At 36.7% G+C, this 22,458-nt stretch overlaps 2 protein-coding genes and 1 non-coding gene across 4 annotated transcripts; 1 reads left to right on the top strand and 2 right to left on the bottom strand.

Annotated features, from left to right (window-relative positions):
* The first annotated feature begins 979 nt into the window (after positions 1 to 979).
* On the top strand, positions 980 to 8,942 carry LOC18586518 (Pectin lyase-like superfamily protein). 2 transcript variants are annotated; one of them, XM_018129168.2, is made up of 6 exons: positions 980 to 1,332; positions 1,416 to 2,320; positions 2,796 to 3,476; positions 3,627 to 3,843; positions 4,738 to 4,943; positions 8,066 to 8,942. In XM_018129168.2, the coding sequence occupies exons 2-6, from the start codon at positions 2,190 to 2,192 to the stop codon at positions 8,310 to 8,312; spliced, it is 1,482 nt and encodes a 493-aa protein (XP_017984657.2). In that variant the 5' UTR covers positions 980 to 1,332; positions 1,416 to 2,189; the 3' UTR covers positions 8,313 to 8,942. The 2 variants fall into 2 exon arrangements, with proteins under 2 accessions (XP_017984657.2, XP_017984656.2); XM_018129167.2 differs by having other exon boundaries at positions 980 to 2,320.
* Positions 8,943 to 9,418: 476 nt separating this feature from the next.
* On the bottom strand, positions 9,419 to 9,491 carry TRNAK-UUU (transfer RNA lysine (anticodon UUU)). Its single transcript has one exon. It is a non-coding gene; the product is annotated as a tRNA-Lys (tRNA).
* Positions 9,492 to 10,203: 712 nt separating this feature from the next.
* Positions 10,204 to 21,583, bottom strand: KTF1 (kow domain-containing transcription factor 1). The gene is made up of 19 exons (XM_018129166.2): positions 21,259 to 21,583; positions 19,650 to 19,894; positions 19,383 to 19,538; positions 19,129 to 19,287; positions 18,959 to 19,042; positions 17,690 to 17,757; positions 17,260 to 17,595; positions 17,123 to 17,174; positions 16,899 to 17,054; positions 16,656 to 16,799; positions 16,474 to 16,576; positions 16,226 to 16,375; positions 16,082 to 16,136; positions 15,914 to 15,975; positions 14,395 to 14,449; positions 13,656 to 13,692; positions 13,398 to 13,458; positions 13,209 to 13,304; positions 10,204 to 13,114 (listed from the first exon to the last, which is right to left on the bottom strand). The coding sequence occupies exons 1-19, from the start codon at positions 21,428 to 21,430 to the stop codon at positions 10,506 to 10,508; spliced, it is 4,800 nt and encodes a 1,599-aa protein (XP_017984655.2). The 5' UTR covers positions 21,431 to 21,583; the 3' UTR covers positions 10,204 to 10,505.
* Positions 21,584 to 22,458: the final 875 nt, after the last annotated feature.

Below are 22,458 nucleotides of genomic sequence, written 5' to 3'. Positions count from 1 at the left end.
GTTAACTTTATCGTGTGCCATATCTTAATTGTCACGATTAAGACACGAAAATACTAATTACCAAGTTAACCTAAAACCACTATATGAACTTGTGATAGGTGGTAGCTTTACTATTAGACCTGATTATATTAAACTCTAATCTTAATTGATCAGATCGAATAATGTAAGACACTTGATTATAAAATATTCATTGACATCTCTACTTCGAAAGAGATTGCCGGTAAAATTTGAATCAATAATCACTACTTAGGTAGAGAGACAAAGTTACCACTTAAGTGAATTAGTTCGTCAGTAAGTCATGATTATTTTGGCCATTTGCAAGTTTGACTGCCTAATTAACACCACGAGTTATATGAGAACACCTTGCATGAAACATGAGGTTTCAAATCACCGTTTAAGTTGACAACGAGACCGACTTAAAACCAGCATGGTTCTAATTTGTCTAGGTTTTCCTCATGGGTTTGGCATTTAAAAAAAAAAAAAAATTTAAATAATGATTATTGCTAAATATATGTGATTATTAAGGATTTTGCTAAAGAATATTTTAAATAATACTTATTAAGGGTACTACACGTGGATGCGAATAAGCGGTACATTATATATTTCTGCTATATTAAATAATATTTTCAATTAATACATTGAAAACCATCACATTAATCATTAATTACTATAAATAGTAGTTGAAAGCTTAAAAAGCATATTAAAAACAAAAACCTCTTAATTGAATGGACTTATACATGTAGCAAATAAAAAGGCCCATATGACGTAGAAAAGGCCATGATTTAATTACATGTGATTTTTGCAAGACATTAAAGAGAAGAATAAAATGGTAGTAATCATATCGCTACTACATCAATTCATCATTATTGTTAAATAACAGGAAAAAAATATTATCAATATGCAATCAAAATAAATCCCAAAATTCTCTTGTTTAAAGGGGAAATGGGAACAATTAGAGAAACCCCAAATTTCAGATATTAAAAGCACAACTTTAAAGCTTCATAACCCAAATTGTATTCAACCATACAAATCCAAATCCAATGAAACAAAGACTGAAATTTAGAGAACGAAAAGAGATTTGGCTAAGTGTTGTATAACTCAAACTCGTTTGGACTCGTTACTGGAGCTCGACTCCCAAGCGAGATTTGGGTTTGACTCAGTATTGCACCCTTTTACAAATCCTTATAAACCATCGGTAATCGAAAGGCAAAGAAGGTGGTTTTTCTTCATCTTTGGAAAGAGAACTTTCCATGAGACCCAAAGCCAAAGCCAAAGCCTCCAATTTTAACTGAATCAAAAAGAAGTTGTAACGCAAAGGCCAGTTGAAAGGAGGTGCAGTCTTTGAATCTTTGATTAAGATCTAATCTAACCTCTTTTTTTTTCTTTTCTCTGTCACCAAATATTTTTTGCAACAGGGAACACTGACATTTTTCCAACAGGGCTTCTTCTGTTCTGTCCACACTCGTAGGCTGGTTTGCTTATTTGGTAAAATAAGGAACCATAGATACTTACAAACCGTTCCCTCCGTAAAGAATCTCAATCCTCAAACAAAAGGCAAAAGATCAACTTAGTCTTAAGGGAAGAAGGAAAGGAGGAAGATAAAGAAGAGGGCTTTCAGCATTTTGGATAAGCTCCCTGTCTGCCTTCTCTTTCTTTCTTCCTAGATTAACCCTTTTTGAGAGTTAATATTTTTTTTCCTTTTCATTATCTCTTTGTCTTAGAATGATTGAGGAGCAAGGTAGGAATGTGAGTAACTAAGGGAGTCTGCAAGAGGGAAAACAGGGGAAAAGGAGAGAGTACGGAGAAGGTTATTCTTCTTTCTCTGCTTTCTCTTGCTCCCATTATGGCCACAGTTTTCTTTTCTACCCTTTTTTCCTTCTCTTCTGATTAGATTAACCAACACGAAAAAAAGAGAAAAAAAAAAAAGGTTATTTTTTTGTTGTTTAAATTATTCCTTGTCGACATCATGACATTTTTTGGATACTTATTATATAAATCACTTCACATTTTCCAAGGATTTGCAACCTCCTAAGTTTGTTTTGTGCTTTCGAATTAACAAGCAAAGCAAGACATCTTGTTCAAAGAAAGGAACCTTTTTTTTTAACAGAAGGGGGAAAGCAAAGGGAACCCACCCCTTCCAACAAAATTAAAACCCAACCCCCTTCCATTATTGTTGTTCCCTTTCCAGGATGCTTCCTTTAACCTGCATTCTCTTAATATGCACCCTGGGTTCTGTCTCTTCCATTGCCAGAGCTGCCTTCAATCTTAGCCTCCCTCACCAGCACCCTGACCCTGAATCCGTTGTTCAAGATGTTCAAAGGTAAGCCCTCTTTTGAACTTTCTGGGGTTTTGCATTTTGGTTTCTCCCAAGATTGTGTTTTTAAAAACTAAATTTTCTTACCCATTTTAGAGTTTTAATGACCCAAAACCCCACTCTTGTGGGTCTAGTCTTTTTTTCAAGGATTTTGACTGGAAAACATGTAGCCACATTTTCTTTGATACCACATTTTTTTCTACTCTGTTTCTTCCTTGTTTCATACTCAAAAGATTTCTCCCAAAGCATTTTCTAATAAAGGAAAAAAAAATTTCATCTTATTCTAAACAATTTTAGAGTTTTGTAACCCAAAACCCTTTTCTTTTTCCTCTTTTTTGAAGGATTCTGACTGAAAAGAAAATCTAGCCCCCTTTTTCTCATATACCACATTTTAATAAACAGAATACTCTGTTTTTCTCCCCTGCTTCCTCAAAAAAATCCGCTCACATTTTCTCAAAATCTTTGCTTTTTTCCCTTGTAGGAGATTAAACGTGTCCTTGTCAAGAAGACAAGCCCTGTCTGTAACCCAAAAAGACCAATGTCGCACTGGAAACCCCATCGACGACTGCTGGCGGTGCGACCCAAACTGGTACAACAACCGCCAACACTTAGCCGACTGCTCCATAGGCTTTGCACAAGGCACTCTAGGTGGAAAAGGTGGCCAGATCTACACCGTCACAGATTCCTCCGACAGCAACCCTGCTAACCCCAAGCCGGGCACTCTCCGTCACGCTGTCATCCAAAACGAACCCCTATGGATCATCTTCTCAACCAACATGGTCATCAAGCTCAAACATGAGCTGATTTTCAACTCATACAAAACCGTCGATGGCCGGGGAGCCAACGTTCATATCACCGGAAATGGGTGTATAACTTTGCAGTATGTGTCTCATGTCATCATCCATAACATCCATGTACACCATTGTAAGCCTTCGGGGAACACTGACATTGCTTCATCTCCAACTCACGTTGGATGGAGAGGGCGGTCGGACGGTGATGGGATTTCCATATTTGGTTCTCAGAAGCTCTGGATTGATCATTGCTCCCTTAGTTACTGCACTGATGGCCTGATCGATGCTATCATGGGGTCCACCGGGATTACCATTAGTAATAACTACTTTTCTCACCATGATGAAGTTATGCTTCTGGGCCATGATGACAGGTACTTTCACTGTCTGCATTCTCAATTCCTCTAGTCAAAATGAATTAAATTTTGAGACGTTTTAATAGATGAGTTTCAATATATTGATGGGATTTTGCTTCTATATACATTTTTAATTTTTAGAATCTTATTTTTATTTCCTTTTTTTAGGCATTTGCCTGATTCCGGAATGCAGGTGACCATAGCTTTTAATCACTTCGGACAAGGGTTGGTGCAAAGAATGCCAAGGTGCCGGCGGGGGTATATACACGTGGTGAACAATGATTTTACTGCATGGGAAATGTATGCTATCGGTGGTAGTGCAAACCCTACCATCAATAGTCAGGGGAATCGATATACTGCACCAGGGGACCCCAATGCTAAAGAGGTATTCACATTTTATTTGATTGGTTAATTGTTTTTCTTTTTACATTTTGGTTTAGAATGTTTTTGAGTTAAGAGGTGATAGTAAGTTTATGATTGATTAATGATTCTTGGTGGCTGTCTCGTGAAACCTTTTGACTTGTGTTTTGGGAAATGAATATTTTTGCAAGTGGGGCTCTTCCCTAATCCCCACCCGCAGCGGTGGCGCGTGGAGTTGCGACAATGGAGCATGGAGGGTTGGAAAAGTGAGAAAAGTGAGCAAAGATTTGAGTGAAAACTGGGAAAGTGATTAAATGTGTATTAGATTTGTAGAGAAGATGGCTAGCATCTGTCTCCCACCCCCACCCCCTCCCTGATAGTGGAGCCTACAATGTTAGAAAAAGCACAAGGAGAAAGCTTTGAATGCACAATTTTCAATGTATTAACGGCCTCTATTCAAACTTCCCAAGCTTCAAGTTTTACCAAAATCCCACTTAAGTTTATTGCTCTGTCTAGTCAGATTTAGTGACTGAGCTTCATGTTTTCATTTTCAATGGTGCAAAATGTACCTTTCGAACGCTAGAACGTGCCAAGATCATGCTGCATGTTATATAGAGAGCTTATTTGACTAAAAATGCCAAAGAACCTACCAGGCTGCCCGTGGGAAAACCACCCTGTTTTTACATTTTGTTTACTGCTATTGTCTGAGGGATAGTATTGCATGCCAGCTATTTTATATGCTTATGGTCAAGCCCTGAGAGGCTTGGCTGCCAATTTTTTTACAGCTTCCCCTTTCTATTAAAATCCACCTTGCACAAAAGCAGCAGCCCTTTATTATTTAGAATCCTGGTACATATTTGAACTTGCCTTATTGGGCGCGTGTAATGCAATATCCTGACGGTGTAGGTTTTTTAAACAGGTGACGAAGCGAGTGGACACAAACGAGAAAGACTGGACAGACTGGAACTGGAGGACAGAGGGGGACTTATTGGTAAATGGGGCATACTTTGTGCCCTCTGGAGCTGGCTTAAGCGCTCAGTATGCAAAAGCTTCCAGTGTGGAGCCCAAGTCTGCTGCTCTCATTGAACAGCTCACTTTCAACGCTGGCGTTTTCGGTGAGGCTAGGTAATTATCTGAAGCCCCAATAAATAACTGAATTTCCTCTCACTTTTAACTGTCTGCGCTCTAACTTAAAGCCTTCAGATTTCAGATTATTTGGTGCAAGAAACTACTGAAAGTAGGATTTATCCTGTGGTTGGATTATGAAGTAGGGTTGTTTTGTCTTTTCATCTCTTATTTACGAAAATGCCCCTTGTCACTTACTGCTTGCCAGGCTTTTTTTATTTGTTTTTGGAATTAAACATGCATTGAACCCTGTTGGTCAGACAAAGTTCTAAATAAAAACCAGTTTCAGCTTTTAGTTAATGAGTGGGTGCCTCGTTAGTGTTAAACAGCCCTCACTGTCTTGTGTTTAGAGACAATTAAAATATTCTTTAGTTTGGAAGTTAAGTCTGGTTTTCATTTCAGTTACTGTCTTTTAGAACCTTTTTTTTTTACATAGAAGCACGTGATCACGCGTGTGTTGGGAATCTGTCTTGGACCAGAACCTTTCAGCCTTATTACAGTTCAGTTGTCTTAATCCATGTGCCTTTCCTATGCTTGCACGGGGGAGGTCGTTCTCTTTTTAGGGTAATTATGTAATAGTACATTCTTTTAAGGGTGTATCTACTCTTTGATTCTTGTTTTTTGACCATTGGATTCTCTTTGGTTCTCGTGTTTGTTTTTTTAATTATTTTCTTCTTTGAGACCAGTTTCTGGCCTATGCAAGCATCGGTGGTACCGCTTTCTGCAAAAGGCTAACACCAAAATCCCCGAGTCTGATTTTTGAAATTACCCTTTGTGAAGTCAAAACTTTTCAGTCTGATTAAAGGTTAAGATTTAATAAAATGCCGATCAACTGCAATATCTGATGAAGGGTATATCTGTTCTTACCCTTCAGTTTGTCAAGAACTGACATATTTTTAGATGGACATTTTCTTCTCCCAATTATTCTAATTTATCTAGGTTTTTCCTATCATCATTTCTCCATACATATTTGCTGTCACTTCTGTTTTATCCCTTTTTATCTGCTTCAATACGATAAACAAAAGAAATGGTATAATAAATACTAACTTGTTTGTGTATTTCTATTACTCTTTTAGTTTCCTTTTTCTTGTCATTCTATCAAATGATTGATTAGGTTTGCCAATGAGGCTGGTTAGTAGAGATGCACTATTTAGATGACACTTCCATGCATGATTAGTACATGCTATACAAACAAATTAGCACATAATGTAAGATTCATCATATTAAAAAAGAAGAAGATATCTTTCATTTATAAATTCTAACTATTTTCTTCAGATGTGCTAGCGTTTATATAACGCGTATCCAAGGTTGTAGTGTCTTTATCAAAAAGAATGTCCAAATCAGAATCCATAAACATGTGCACATGTGTGTAAACAGGGATAAAAATGAGAAAAAAGGGGGTATCGTTGCTAGAGATGGACTGAAGGCAAAAAGGGTATTTTTTTTTTTCCTTTGTTTGGGATAAATGTAGGAGAGAGAGAGTGACCCACCCAGGTCATCTTTTGGTGTTCTACTGGTGTAGGGGCAGGTGACCCAGTTTATATTCCCTTTGATCTGCTTTCCAGCTAGTAAGGGTAGGGGCCTATCATTTTTAATTGTTTCGATGTGGGCCCCACTGTCTGATGTTGATATAAAACTGGACATGACAAGGAGGTGTATTAGTAGGGGAAGAAAACAGGGGGGGCGCTTCCCTCTGGCCTGTTGGCTATTAGCTGGGCCCTTTTTACTTGCCTTCTGTTATGCATGTTAACTATTTGCACATACCCTTTCTCATGGAGGTGTAAGTTGGATAGCTCGAACCCCAGCACTGTGTGTTGGTCACCACTTAAGGAGGTGGATGGACTAATTGAGGCCAACCCCTAAAATTCTATCATGAATCTGGTTGACAGGTTGGTTTTGGAACTGAGATGAAGTTGAGGGCTTGGCGCAGGTGTAGAAAAAAGCACTACCCTAAGGCTTTCCTTTACATTAGATTAGGTTCTGTAGCTATGTTGGTCAATGATACTGGTTCATAATGATCGATACATTTATTACCACGGTTTGCATATGTGAGATTCCATAGTGAGAAGGATGCATTGACTACATTAGGAGTTCGATAAACTGTTGGAGAAGTTTTCGATCTATAAATGTTTAGTATTGTCGTATTCTTATTTAAGGTCCTTTTACGGGTTGTCCGTTCTTAGCAGCAGGAGATAATGAAATCTTGCCTTGCATTGTGTGTGAAATGAAAACGTCACTATTGATGATTGAGGTCAAGAGAAGTGTCTGCAAAGTTTTGATGCTTTCTAAATCGTTAGTCTTAGTATGAAAACACGTCTTACATAGGCTAGAACCGAATCTTAATGTGGAAATGCAAATGATTTTGATGCAATTTGGTACGAAAACACGCCTTTTTCTCTTGTTTTCGATAGTAACTTATTGTTTGTCTTAGTCATATTATGCTGCATTTCTGGGGTCCCCTATATGGTTTTAGCTTCTCTAACAGTCCTTTTTTTCTGAATTTCATAATCAGCATTGAATTTAATGCCAAAAAGAGAAATTAAAATGAAAGTGAATTGTCCACTCCTGCCAATTACTATTCACTGAAACTGCCCATTATCTTTTTTTTTTTTGGTCATTAATTTATTCTTTTCACCAGCACCCATATGGAGGAGTCTTAAAATCTTAGGTCAGCACCATACTGTTTCCCAAGCACTTTTTTGTGTCTTTTGTCTCTTGGCAGCACAAAATGGTAACTGCAATTCAAAATTAAGTCATGAAAAGTTATATTCAAAAGAACCAAACCTTTTCCCCACAAGATGCTCTTTCCCCATCACTGACCCACTTCTTCTGCTTCCTACCATTGATATACCCACTTGAAGGTTTGCTGCTATTATTTGGTACTCTTGAAAAGGTTCTATTTGATTATGTCTGCATCTGGATTAGGCTTAACTTACAATTATTTATGAACCTGCAAACTTTTCTGTTTAAATACTTGGAATGTGGGACAATATCTATAATACAAATATCTAATGAACCACCATTTATTTTTGTTTAATGTAGAACTCTTATTATGTCATGTAACTCAATTCTTATGTCTGATGCATGAGTTTATGTATTTTGGTGTTGAATTATTTGTACAGGGAAGAGACAGGGAGCTTTTCTTATCCAGGATACAGCAGCGGTGGGTCCAGCAGCACCAGCACCGGTAGTGCACGGTCCGGCGATGATGGCGACTACTTTGGAATGATATTCGGGAGCGGCTCACCACTGCCCCCAGCATCCACATCCATAGCCTCAATCTTTTTGTCTCTTCTAATTATTTTGGTTTTGTATTCTATCACCAACCAAGGTGCTCTACCATCATTATTATCATTATTATTGTTATAGAAATTACAAAAAAGAAAAGAAAAGAAAAGAAAAGGAATCAATTATAAATTTAGATAAAAATGAAAGAATGGGAAAGATTTCTTTGTTTAGTTTGGTTCCTAGTCCCCATCTGAATTACTTAACAAAGAAACAAGTGCACACCGACAGACAATCTGTAGCTGTTGATTAGTTTTTGTTGATTCTTCCGCTAATGTTGAAGAAAAAAGGCAGAGTATTGAGAGGATATGAATATGAAGTGCTTGGCTGAGGTGGAATATTAGATTCCACATCAAATTCAGTGCCTTTGGGTCCCCCCTTTTGTGTTGCTCTTTTTCCTTCTGTTTAGCCTTTTTCTTTGGATGATAATGTGCAATTGACATGGCATGTCTACTTATTGGAAAATTTTGGCAATCTACCTTAGCAGATTCTATGGGTGGCTTTAGAAGGTCTTCTTTTGAGTGTGCATGCATGAGTGTACAGCAAGATTGCCCTGTACATCTAAAGGAATCCCAATTATGGACCAAGAAAATTTGTTGATTTCTTCTACCATGGTAGGTAAAAGGGTTTGGAATGGGGTTTGGTGGTCAAGTGGACCCAAGTCTAATTCTCAATCAATGCAAAAATGAAGGAAAGAAAATAATTTAAGAGGTAGATTTTAGAGTATCAAATTAGTCAGTAAGTGTGTTTTATTACATATTTATTATATAATATTTTTGTATTAAATTATTGAACCATAAAGTCAGACTCTGGAACAATATGATAATTTGATGAATGTTTATAATACTAGTAGTAGATTATAATTTGATTCAATCAGTTTGAGAGACAGATTGAAACACTATTTGCAAGGGCTTGTTGTCTGTCATCGTTCATTTAGATATTTCCTTGATTTTTATTATGATTCCATTCCTCTCAATTTATCATAATTAAAAATAATTTGGAATAAATAGAGCTTCAGTTTCCTATTGAAAATGGTGCATTGCTCTCTCTCTTAACAACCAGGAGTAATACACCCAAAGTATCTGCTGAGGTAAAGAACCAAAATGTTTCTCTCTGATCATTGCTCTTTAGGAAAACCAAAGGAAAGAGAAAAGAAAATGTAATTTAAAATTTTGAAAATATTCAATAGCCGCCGTCTGTGGGAATCGAACCCACGACCACATGGTTAAAAGCCATGCGCTCTACCGGCTGAGCTAAGACGGCTTCGCTAGTGTTCTTTTATTTTAAAACAATTATTATTTTTTTTCTTTTTTAATTCTCCTACTCATCGATTTTGTAAGGATTTGGGTAATTAATCTATTGGTTGAGAAGTAGAGACAAGGTTTATAGACCAAAGTTTATAAGATAAACACCAAAATACAATACAATTTTTCTTAGTAATGTTACCCAAGCTTATTTAGTGCATTCTTTTTTCAGTATTACTTATTTACTAACAAGAGCCAAAAGGATGGTCCATGTCATTTTTATCAAGTGTTACCAAACTCAGTTTTCAACTGCTTTGCATCTTTTATTTGAGCTACTGCCACTGAGGCCGTGATGGGCGGAGTGGTAATTGTAACGTGAAAACTAACTATTATTACACTTGAAGCATTGATGTCAAATGTCATTTCCAGAAGCTGTATCCGACAAATTGGTGATGTTTGAAGGGTTCCCACTCTCACAAACCTGTCCATTTACTTAAGATGGAATACCCTGCAGAGAACAAATACACATAATTCAAACCATCCAATTCCTTTCCATTAAAAGAAAAGAAAAAAGGTCAATGCTTTTGTAGTTCATGCTATATATTTCTCCATCTTAGTTCTCTTCATCTCCAACAGCAGAAGCTTAATGCAGTGGAAAACATGACCAGCAGAACCCTTCCAGCACAGCTCCCAGGGGATTCAATGAGTCAGCAGAAAATAAATAACACAGCTTGTGAAAACATTAAATCCTTCAATCCTGGACATTATATGCATAACCTTTAAAGGAACATAAAGCAGTTACTGTAATTACAGAAAATTCGTCACACTAGTCGGTGCACCTACTGCCTGAAAATGAAACTCGGGGCTTTCCTGAGCTCCACACAGTACGAAATGCAAAAGCATTACAGGTTATAAACATTGTCTTTCATGGAGGCATTACAGCTTCAGAACCTAACTGTGCAAGAGAACAAAATAAAGTTTCTACAGCACTCAAAACCTTTGGCAAGCAAATGTGCAAGTATTTCAATGATAATTACCATCCTCCCTTGCTACTACCACTACCCTGTTCCCAAGAACTTGATGCTGCCTTACCCCATGAATCTCGATTCCCGCTAGTTTCTTCTACATCTTTTGACTCATTCCAACCAGAAGATGGGCCTCCATCGGCAGCATTTGATTGATTCCAAGTCCTAGCTTGATCTCCAGAGCCTGCTCCTCTGTTCCAGCCTGATCCTTGGTTATCCGAGCCTCCAGCAGAGCCAGGTCCTTGATTGTTACCTTCATTAATTTCCTTGCTGCCTGTTGGATGGTTCCAGCTAGAACATTTGGTTCGAGCAGATGAACTGGAAGACTTCCAGTTGTTATCCTCACTCCCATCTGCTTCATTAGTTGAACCAGTGCCTTTATTCCAGCCACCTTGTTTTACATCATTCGATTGATTCCAAATGGAAGATTGGCCTCCTTGATCAGCATTTGATTGATTCCAAGTCTTAGCTTTATCTCCGGGACCTGTTCTACCATTCCAGCCTTGGTTACACTTCACTTCATTATTACTTTTCCACCCTTCACTGTTGTTTGCCTCTTTGTTCCAGCTGAAAGACTTATCTTCACCAGAATCACCATTGTTCCAACCCCCATTTTGATCCCTCCTTCCACGTCCTCTACCACCAAAGCCTCCCCTGTCACCACTTCTACCACCATAGCCTCCATCACCTCCACCCCGAAAACCCCCTCTATCTGATCTACCTCTACCCCGAAAACCTCCTCTGTCTGCATTCCCCCTACCTCTAAAGCCTCTACCTGAACTATCCCTACCACCAAAACCTCCCCTCCAATTTCCACCACTTCCCCTACTAGTAAAAGTCACATTTTGGTCTTCATTTCCATTTCCAGAGTTCCAATCACTTCTCTTCTTCCAACCTGAATCCTGGTTTGCATCCCCAGATCCTGAGTTCCAGTCACTTTTCTTTCCCCAACCAGAACCTTTGGTTGCATCACCAGATCCAAAATCCAAATCATTTTTCTTAGCCCAACTGGGATCCTGGTTTGCACTACCAGAACCAGAGTTCCAACCAGCATCCCAACTGCTTTTCTTACCCCAGTTTGAATCCTGGTTCATATCTCCAGATCCTGAGTTCCAATCACTTTTCTTTCCCCAAATAGAATCTTGAGTTGCTTCACCAGATCCTACATGTGGATCAGTTTTCCTAGCCCAATTAGAACCCTGGCTTGCTCCACCAGAATTAGAGTTCCAATTGCCTCCCTTATCCCAACCAGAACCCTGAAGAGCTGTACCATCTTTGCTTTCCATCTTAGCCCAACTGGGATCCTGGTTTGTGCCACCAGAACCAGAGTTCAAACCAGCATCCCAACTGCTTTTCTTACCCCAGTTTGAATCCTGATTCATATCTCCAGATCCCGAGTTCCAATCACTTTTCTTTCCCCACCTAGAATCTTGAGTTGCTTCACCAGATCCTACGTGTGGATCAGCTTTCCTAGCCCAATTAGAACCCCGGCTTGCTCCATCAGAATTAGAGTTCCAATTGCCTCCCTTACCCCAACCAGAACCCTGAGGAGCTTTACCATCTTTGCTTTCCATCTTTCCCTTGTCCCACCCACCAGATCCCTGATCCCTGCCAGAACTTCTTGGTTTATTCCAACCATCATTTTGGTTCTTCCAGCCCTTGGAATCATTCTCTGCATTTCCAAGAGGTTGTTCACCCCATGAAGATCCCCCAAGTTGTTCACCTCCATCATGTTTGCCCCAGGAAGTTCCTCCATCAGCGACCTTTCCTTTATTCCAGCCATCAGACTCATGGGATCCACCTTTTGTCCAACCTGTTGCACATTCACTTGCATCTTTCTTGCAGTCCCAGTTCGTAGTTTGATTCCCACTGAAATCATTGGCTTTCTTCCAGCCGCTAGATTCATCAGTGCTCACTGCTTCTGGTTTGGTCAAACATGCACCTGCACTTCCCCAACCTCCCTTTGCATTTTCTGCCGCAAGTGTTGAGCTTCCCCAGTTTCCCTTGCTTCCACCAGAATCATCTTTATTGCTCCACTTCTCTGCAGCTTTACCCCAAGTATTGTCTTCGCTACCACCAGCATCATTCTTTTTACCCCAACTTTCTCGTTGATTTGATCCTAAAGCATTATTGTTCCAATGGCCCTGTCTAACACTTGAGTTTCCATTCTTCTCCCATGATCCTGCCTCAACCACATCTTTACCTTTGCCCCACAAATTTAGTTGATTCTTTTTAGCAGCTGCATTGTCCCACACACCAGATAAGTTTTGAGTGACATTCTTTCCTTTATCCCAACTTTCTGACTTTTTCCAACTGTCATCACCAACATTCATATTTTTATCTTTCTCCCAAGAGGTGATATTTGAGGAATCAGCAGGATTTCCAATTTTAAGTTTTGCTTGACCCCAGCTGCCTCCAACATCTTTTGAAGCACCTGATGGATCTCCACTAGAGGTTATAGCTTTACCCCAAGCATCAGATGCACCACTGCCAGAGTCAGTCTTGGCAGCAGCTTTATTCCAACTGTCCCAAGTACCAACTTGATCACTGCCACCTGTAGCCCATGCTGAATTCTGCTTTGTAGTCGCCTTGTTTTCCCAAGCAGTACATGCATCATCTACATCATACAACAAGAAGGATAGACTCTAAGCACAAAGTAAATTCTTGATAAAAGTTCATATTGATTTGCAAACAAGACGTATCACTTATACCTGTTTTTTTATCATTATCCCCAGAACAAACTGCTGCACCCCAAGATGCATTCTGGTTTGAAGTCACCTTGCACCCCCAGGCAGAATCTTCACCATCTACAGTGTACAATGAAAGAAAATACCTTTAAGCATGCAAAAGTTTCTTTTTTCAGGTATCACCCATTATCCAATAATGTGCATTAATCATACCTTTCTTCAGATCAGTATCCTCAGAACCAAATAGATTTGAATGATTCGGTTCAGCCTGGTGCTGCAACCATCACAAAAACTCATATAACCATGTGCATGAATGAATGTGTGAATGTTTGTTTGTGTTGAATGCATATTATGTATATTTGGCAGGTGTATTTCGGTGGCATGTGTGTCTGCATGTGTGTGTGTGTGTGTGTGTGTGTGTGTGTGAGAGAGAGAGAGAGAGAGAGAGAGAATATGAAGTTAAGGACCAACCGAAGTGCCAGGCCCAGAGAAACTAGGCCAGGAGCTCCTGCACAGAAGTGTAGACCAGGGTCAGAATGCAGAAAGAATAGCAAATTCAAGATGAAGAAAAAGAAAAAGGTGTGAGAGAGCACATCAACCAAAGGTAAACATTAGAAGGCGACCAACAGGTCTTTGGAGAAGATTTTTAATCAAAAATCTTTTTCCATTGTCAAACATGAGTTCTACATTTTAACTCACCAAACAAGAATCATTGAGGTTTAATTACTACACCAGGCCATCATCCGGAAATAAGATAAACAAATAAGACAAAATTCAAAGAATGAGATAAATGCTAGCACAGCACACACAATTAGACTCAAGTAATAAAATGAAATGGCAGAGTTGGGCCCTTGCTCAGCAATCTAAAAATTGGATAGAATAAGCAGCTACTGTGCCAACCTAAATCATTGAGTTCATCAATGCATTAAAAAATAAAAAATCAACAAGAATATAAATTCAAATGCCATAAAATGTGAGTCTAGTTATTCAGACAATAGAAAGAACAGATTGCCATTTCCTATTTTACTTTCCCAGGTATTACATATAGACTAGACCTTCAAAACTCAAATTCTTATCCTATCCAGAATTAGGCATCCATGCAACCACAGTATGAAGGCATCCAACGCTACTTGTAATAGAACTATTCCACCATTGCAAAAAACCATCTCTATACTTTTTCCCCTTAAGGCCAGAGTTTAATAGTTTTTACCTTTCACCATTGGACCCACCATCCTCAGCTGACGTTCCTGCTCTATCCAACCAATCTTCCAAAAAGAGGAAGTGGCGAAAAATGATAAAGCATATCAGATTACCCATCAGGACAAGGATAACATGGAATAAGCAAAGATGAATATAAGGGGGAAAAAACTCATACTCAAGGAAATTAAATTATTTAGAGCAAACAACATTATAATTGTAAAACCCAAGCCTCATGTTATACATAATAACTTTTTACTCAAGCATGCCATCAATGAATATTCATGCCACTTTTATAGAGAAGATAATTGACCAAAAAGAATAATCGTTAAGCATATGGTAATGGGAAAATATTGGATGCACTGACAGCGTATAGCTCTCATACACTACCAGGGCATCAAATGATGCCACCTCACTAAAAAATAAATTTAAAACTTTAAGAGACTTAAAAATAAATATTACTATTTTAAAAAAATAAAAATAAATTTTCTCTCTCTCGCCAATTCCATCTCACCCAATCCCTTCTTCTTTTGTTCTTTTTCTCCTGTTATAATTTCAAAACTCTAAATTCTTAATATTGATTCTTAAAGATAATATTTATTTCAATCTTCTTCTGAGTTTACCATTTTCTATATATTACGGTTGTTTATTTATCACTTTTATTTGATTAACAAAAGAGGTTATTCAAATGCCTTTGAAACTCACACTGTGAAGACATCATTCTAAAGTTTCAACGTGAAAATCTTGTGGGACTCATGCAAACAAAAAAAATGGATTTTTGTTTAGGGCTCTATTTTGGGTTCATCTATTCATAGCTCTAAAGGGAGGTTGCCCTAGGTAGATTTTTGCTTCATCCTGTTTAATCTCCAGCAAACCTGAAATGTGCGGACTTGCTGGGTATTGAAAGAAAGCTTGAGTTCTACAGATTTTTTGTGTGCTGCAAGTTGCTAAGCAGGTTGGGTAATTTTTGTAAACCACCTTCTGCATTTATATTCCCAGAACGCAATTATATTTCCTTAGGGCTGATGTTTTGCTTTCCACCTTTTCCAATTGCTTTATTCATTTCATTCAACTTACTTCAAGGCAAGTCAGCCATTGCTGAACAAATCAAAGATTTTACCTCATTATCTATTACCATTTTTTGAAAGTATTTTTAAAATAGAAGAGTGATATAAATATTAAGAATTAAATGAAGAAGAAGAGTACAATAAATATTATTTTGAAGAATCAAAATTAAGAATTTAGGATTTTGAATCTATTATTGCTGAGGGGAGAAGAGGAAGAGATTGAGTAAGAGAAAGTTAGAGAAAAACAAAAATTGTTTATCTTTTTTTTAAAATTTTTTTTTAAAAAGTTAATAATATTTATTTTTAAGTCCCCTAAAATTTTGAATTTATTTTTTAATGAGGTGGCATGATCTTATGCCCTGACAGTGTATAGAAATTATATACTGTCAATGCATCAAATATAAAACCTATGATAATTGTATAAAAACTAATATTTGGACACATCTACGGTAAAGAATCTCTCACCTCTAGAGGAGCCTTCCGTTCCAAGTTCAAATGGTTTGAATGAATTTGACCCATCATGTTCACTTTCAAAGGAAGAGAAATAGCACATTAAAACATTTCAATATGACTGTTACAAAGGTTATATAAAGTAAATAACATAAATTAATCACAGTTAAAAAATCCAGGTACCTTGTATTTGCAGCATAGCTCTTCCCTTGGACCTCAGCAAGATGCTCATTTTTAACTACAGAATCATCAAGAAACCAATAACATCATCACAGAAAATATGAACCTATTATCCACATAAAAAAGATCATGTATCAATTTACAAACCTGTTAGAACCTTCTGCTTAGAATCCAGCTTCACAGTAACATCTGAATAATGCACAGCTAAGACACGGCAAAGGTATCCTTTCAAAGGGCCTACTCGAATTCTTAAGGTTTGACCAATGGAGAACATTCCATCTCTGTTCCCCCTGTTGACTGCATTTGAAATAATTAATTAGTGTGGTCGCCTTAGATTGGAATATGTGATGGCTATTGACTGACAAAAATAGAGAATGGGACATTTCATAACATACAATCACTTCTAGTTTCCCTTTCTTGCCAAGGCTTTTTAGGTGATAATGGGGATTTAGGAGATGACATGAAATCCCCAAAGCCAGAAGTACCAGGCTCACCACCCTGAACAAAAATAGAAAACTCATTACAGATCGTAAGAATTTCAAGAGTAAGGAGCGAGACGAGATCATTGACTTACAACCTTCTCATTGCATGCATCAAAATATTGCTTGACTTTCTCGCACATTTGTGATTTACAGCAGAAAAAACCACCATTATCTGTCTCATTTTCATCATACAAAAATATGGTCCCTCTATAGATTTGTTTAACCATCCCTTGCTTACCCTGCAATGTGAGACATGTTACACATTAGAATATATGTACTCCAAACAGAGATAAAAAAAAATAATAAAATGATAAAGTGATTTGAGATTGCTGTCAAACCTCATGTTGACCTTCCAAGACCTTGACAGTGTCATTAATGGATATAGTCTTTGAGTGCTGATCCAAAGCAGTAAACTTTGTATCCAGGGGTCCACTCTTTAACTCTTGCTGTCCAATAGTTACTACAACAGGTCCTTCTAAAGTCTCTTTTAGAATCTGGCACATTGCATGGCAGGTAAGCAGGCAATAATTATGACATAAAGTAAATAATATAATCTATGTACCTTGTAATGATCATCTTTTTCCATGCCAACAATAAGACCAAAATCTTTCCGGCTGCAATGGATATCAAAATGAAAGCAAAGTAGATTAATAAGTTCATATATGGTTACACTGTAAAAGAATTCTGTTCAAGAATTACCCAAAACAGACAAGATCATGCAGATCAAAGCTATTCTCCATGCCAGACCCCATTGAGCCCTCTCCTTTTTCACCTCCTTTATCAATTTTGATGTTCTTTTTTCTTTTTTTTTCACCATAAAGCTGTGAAAGCCACTCCAGATCATCAGATTCATTATTATCAGAATGGGTAAACTTCAGGAGCTCCTCCTTTGTAGGCATAACCCCCCAGCAGCTTAATGAATCTATAGATACTCTTTTATAAAGATATCCATCCTTGAGCATCATGCCATCAAGTATCTGAAAACCAATGCCAGTGTCACGGTCACGCCTATACTGAATGAGAGGCCGAAACTCCCTGCAGGGTCAATCATCAAGATAAACATCTCAAAATCTATGAACCTGAAAAAAATAAACCATATAGATACAAGTGTATAGATCAGGTGTATTACTCGAGTTCACTTGAACTTATCAATTTTGGTGCTGGTGTAACATTCCTCTTGATGGAAACTCCACCACCCTGTAATAATAAAATTGGTGAGTTGTTTAAAAAACTTGCACATGTAAATCTCTTTGGCAAGATAGAACATTTCAATTCTTCCAACTAACAATTATCCACAACTCTATAAAAGAAACAATACAATACTTTCAAACTTTAAGAAGCAAAGACTTAACACATTCTAAATTTAAACTATCCAAGTACTATCACATAAACCACAACTTGATGACAACTGCAGCAAAGATGAAAAGGGGCAACAAAAGTAATACAGCTCAAAACAGCCTGAGTTAACACAAAATATAATCTTGAAACAGCTTCAATTTAACATAAAATACACAGAACTTGCACATTCTACAGTAACCTCAAGTCAGATAAGATACCATTTAATTGTTGCGTTACTACTTGCCTTATGCTGCCACAGGCAAGAAGAAAAAAGTGCATTTGGATACAAAAGCAAACAATGCCTTCTAAGAAATTAAAGAAATAATAACAAAAGAAAGCAACATTTATAGATAACAAATGCACGATTTTGCTTTTATATAGACTGATTGGTGTTTTACCTTAGTCATTTGTACTTTTTTAATCAGTTATGGGTTTGCTTGTTACCATTTGCCTTTGTCATATAGTACTCCCTCTGTTCCAAATTTAATGTCCATTTTAGATCAGGCATGGAGATTATAGTGTATTTAATTTTTTTTTTAAAAATAATATTAATAAACTATAGTTTATAATGTCAAAAAGTAAAACATATATATTTAAAAAATAATAAGGAACATAGAAAAAGTAAGAGTTGTAGGTATTCAAAAAAAGAAAGTGGACAAGTTTTGGAACAGAATAAAAAGGAAAGGTGGACATTCAATTTGGAACAGGGAAAGTAACCTTTTAGAAAGCAAATAACAAATGCAAAGACTAATTGGAATTTAAATGTCTATTTCTCTTTGTTTGCTACAAACATTATTCATCACAATAATATATAAGAATCAAAATAAATTACTATATTCTGGTAAATCTTTCCTCTGAAAGAGAATTGTAAATAAAAGTCCATCTATTTCTAGAAATAACAACTAAGTCAATTGACATGCTCCATCTAGCTCTCTTTGGTTCTTCCAGAAAAACTCATCATTTTGCCATGATTACAAAGCAATCAATTATAAGATATCAACCAGCACTTCAAATAACAGCAGAAAACATGGAAGCTCAAGTAGATAATTAGTATTATTACAAATTTTGCAGCCATCGCCTGCAGATCAATTCTTGGAATGAGTTTTACTGTTGCTCTTTTCCGTGCATTATTTACAGCCACAACCTACATAAAGAAATTTGACACATACTAATGAAAATTTTGCATAGGACATAAAGCAAACTTAATCCAACTATAGAAAACACATCTACCTGGGCAAGGTCCCCCTTATACTTCCCATTCTTTACCCGAGCCCACATGCCCTCAGAGACTTCACTACGTTTAGTTCTGACAGAGAGCAAATGATAAACTTCATTGCTTGGAACTGGCGCCACTCGAGAAGAATAAATGTAAGTCAGTCCTTTACAAGCCTAAAATAAAACAAGAGGTAGATATGTTAGTATATAGACACTAATAGAAAATAATAAAGCCGTGGCATTCTCTGGCGTCTTCAAACATAATCGACCTCATTAATATCACATTGTCTGTCGGCTTCAATGTAGAAAAAACCCTTAACGTGGTCTACAGAGAATGCTGATATTATCTGTAATATATTGCCCAGCGATCTCATATCAATAAACTTCTGCATGAGACAGAAAGCTGAATGCCTTTCACGTCCAACCTACATATGACAAATTTTTATTGAAACAAGTAAAAGAAAAATAGTAAGGGAAGATGGAGGCGAAATTTAAAATTTCAATAGGACATGTTATTTTAACAACATCAATCATACCACACATTTAACTTTCCATATGGTTGGATCCTTGGAAGAAGGCAAAGCAGAGTTTCTATCAATTGATCCCTTAGCTTCATAAGAATCTTCAGCATATGTCACAAACCCAGCACCATCCTTGTATCGCTCCTCCATTATTTTATCAAACTCTTCCTCAATCACCTCTTCCTTGGGAACAAATGGAAGGTTATGGGTTTTTCCAGCTTCAATATTTACATTAAGATCTAGTTCTTCTTCCATAAAATCTGATGTCAACAACCAGAAAACAGGGGATTAGAAAAATAGCAAGGCAATAACAAGTCAGGATGATTATGCAGTAATAATGCAAGAAAACCTTAAGAGCTTATAAGATAAACATAATCAAAATCAAAATTCCAGATAAAAGGATTTTCTTAACAAGCAAAGAACAGAGACATAGAGCTTGAACAGCCCAATAGTTATTTATAAACCAAGATTAATTTGGTTCATTATGTATGGCAATTTAAGGTGCACGACAAGATGTCAAGGCTAAAACAGTTTAGCCTTCTGCAGGTGAGACTCATGTTGGTCTTCGAAGGTCCAAAATGACAAGGGATGTAAAATGTTAGAAAGACATCTTAGAAGAACAACGGTGGGGTAAATTTAACACATCACTAAATTTAAATAAAAAATGAGGACCCTCATGCAAGAAATCCACCTCAAACTCTTATCTGAGAAAGAAATCCATAAAAACCTCAAATTCAAAAGCCCCAAATGCAAAAGACAAAAGTTCTTCAAGAAGAACCATCCTCATGCACCACATAACAACTTGAATACACCTCAAAACCCTTTCATAGAACAAATATCTTCTGAAAAGGAAGCCCAAATCATTACTCCTTTACCAAATAAGCTACGAAAACTTATCCCAGAGATTTAATTATTTAGTTCTTTGAAAATACTACCGCCATATTCACCTAAAAGAACTTCATGTACTTAACAAAAGCAGAAGAAAAACATGAAACCCACAGACAAAATCCACATTGAAAGCCCTAATTGCAAACAACAAAATCTTCTCCAAGAAAGACCCTCGTGCACCATGCAATAAGGACCAACACTCCTCAAAACCCTTTTAAAACAAAAATCTTCCTAAAAGTTGAATCCCAATTCATCACTTCTTTACCGAATAAGCTTTTTGAACAATGCTTGACCTGTCAATTATCATCATGTTCACTTAAAAAAACTTAATAATAATCCTATAAATCATATGAGAAAGAGAACTTGACAACAACTTAATCAGTGCCACTTCACAACCAAACTCCACAAAATGATTGTTCATGCAGAAAGCAGAAAATAATCCCTCATTTTCACAAAAACCCAAAGAATAGCCGCAAATAAATCTTCCAACTTTTCCAAATGTCATCATTATTTTCACTTTGAAAAAAATAACTCTTCCAAATTATATTAAACATTTCCACAACCTAAAAACCCGAAAAATCACAAAAGCGAAAAAGAAAATGCAAACCAAATACAAAAATTAAAAAAAAAACCCTAAAAATGGCAGAAATAAATAAAACCCATAAAATGCAACACCCCGAAATGAAGCAAAAAAAAAAAATCCAAACAGAAGAACAAAATGAACGATCAGTCATACAATTATCGATATCGCTGTCATCGCTGGCGTCATTGTGATCAACGCCAGCAGCGTCTTCAAAGAACTGAAGGACTCCCGGGTTCTTCCGTTTCCGACGGCTCTCCTCGGCTCCGCTGCTCTTCCGCTTCCCGGAGAACACCTCCTTCGCCTTCCCTTTCCCCTTCGACGACATGCCGTTTCAGTCGCAATGGCATAAATTTTTCCACATAAACGAAAATCAGAGAGAATTTCGCTCCTTTTGAAATTTTTTTCCTTTCGAAATGATTTTGCGGGCGAAGAAATGAAAGAGACTGACTGATGGCATTGGTAATTGGTGGTAGTGTCCTTTGTTTTTGAGTCCAAAGCTGAAATAAATATGATTTTACGATTATGTCCTTTTTGACTATCTCTGCTTTGCTGAGAATGCCGGCAGAGCCACAGTCCATAAAGGACATTCCATTGCTTTTGCTTCCCATTCAATACCATAAATAATCACAAAAAAAAAAAAATCAATTCCATTAGATTTTTTTTAATTGAAAAACGAAAGTAAAATTTATTTAATTAATACATGAAATGAATTCTCTAATGTAATTTATTTTTTGTTGGAAAGAAAGAATTCGAATTGAAATCTTATTCTTTAAAAGGAAAATACCAACACTTATTGAAAACCACGTTAATTTTGAAAAAAAATAAAAAAATACAAGCAAGATATAATTATTAGAAAGGATTTAGTTGTGATGATAAAAACATGTTAATTTAGATTAAAATGTTACAATTTTGAGTAGAAAGATTACATTAAAAAAATGTCTCAATACAAAGACATCTTAGATATTTTGACCATTAATAAATCCTCAAGGTGCATTTTAGAAATAAACTTTCATATTTGAATATCATATTTTATTAATTTATAAAAGGCATTAGAATAAAATTTAAATATTAGTACAATAACACATGCTTTATAGTTTATACAAATAGCAAATAAAGGAATTGAAACTCATTTCAAAAAGTTTCATTTTATTCCAATTTATGTTATTATCATTATGATAATAATAATAACATAAGTAAAATCATACATATACGATATATGCTTGTGCTTCAGTGCTTTAGCCGCAAACTAAAGCCAACCTTTCTTTATTCCAGAAGGCCGTTCAGAGAGTGAGGGAGAATGCTGCCATGGCATAATTCCAGGGAAGAAACCAAGCAGTTCAATAGCTTCCTAAC

This window comes from Theobroma cacao, chromosome 10 (genome assembly GCF_053813885.1).
Source record: "Theobroma cacao isolate CCN51 chromosome 10, ASM5381388v1, whole genome shotgun sequence".
NCBI classification, from domain to species: domain Eukaryota; kingdom Viridiplantae; phylum Streptophyta; class Magnoliopsida; order Malvales; family Malvaceae; genus Theobroma; species Theobroma cacao.
Note: the sequence above shows the minus strand (reverse complement) of the source record. Positions and strands in the feature narration are given on the sequence as shown.

Coding starts and splice junctions, on each gene's coding strand:
- LOC18586518 (XM_018129168.2), top strand. CDS start 2,190: ATGCTTCCTTTAACCTGCATTCTCTTAATATGCACCCTGGGTTCTGTC. Junction 3,477..3,626: donor CTTCTGGGCCATGATGACAG/GTACTTTCACTG, acceptor TCCTTTTTTTAG/GCATTTGCCTGATTCCGGAA. Junction 3,844..4,737: donor GGGACCCCAATGCTAAAGAG/GTATTCACATTT, acceptor TTTTTTAAACAG/GTGACGAAGCGAGTGGACAC.
- KTF1 (XM_018129166.2), bottom strand. CDS start 21,430: ATGTCGTCGAAGGGGAAAGGGAAGGCGAAGGAGGTGTTCTCCGGGAAG. Junction 19,043..19,128: donor ATAAGGGGGACCTTGCCCAG/GTAGATGTGTTT, acceptor TTCTTTATGTAG/GTTGTGGCTGTAAATAATGC. Junction 13,693..14,394: donor GGTGGGTCCAATGGTGAAAG/GTAAAAACTATT, acceptor ACTTCTGTGCAG/GAGCTCCTGGCCTAGTTTCT.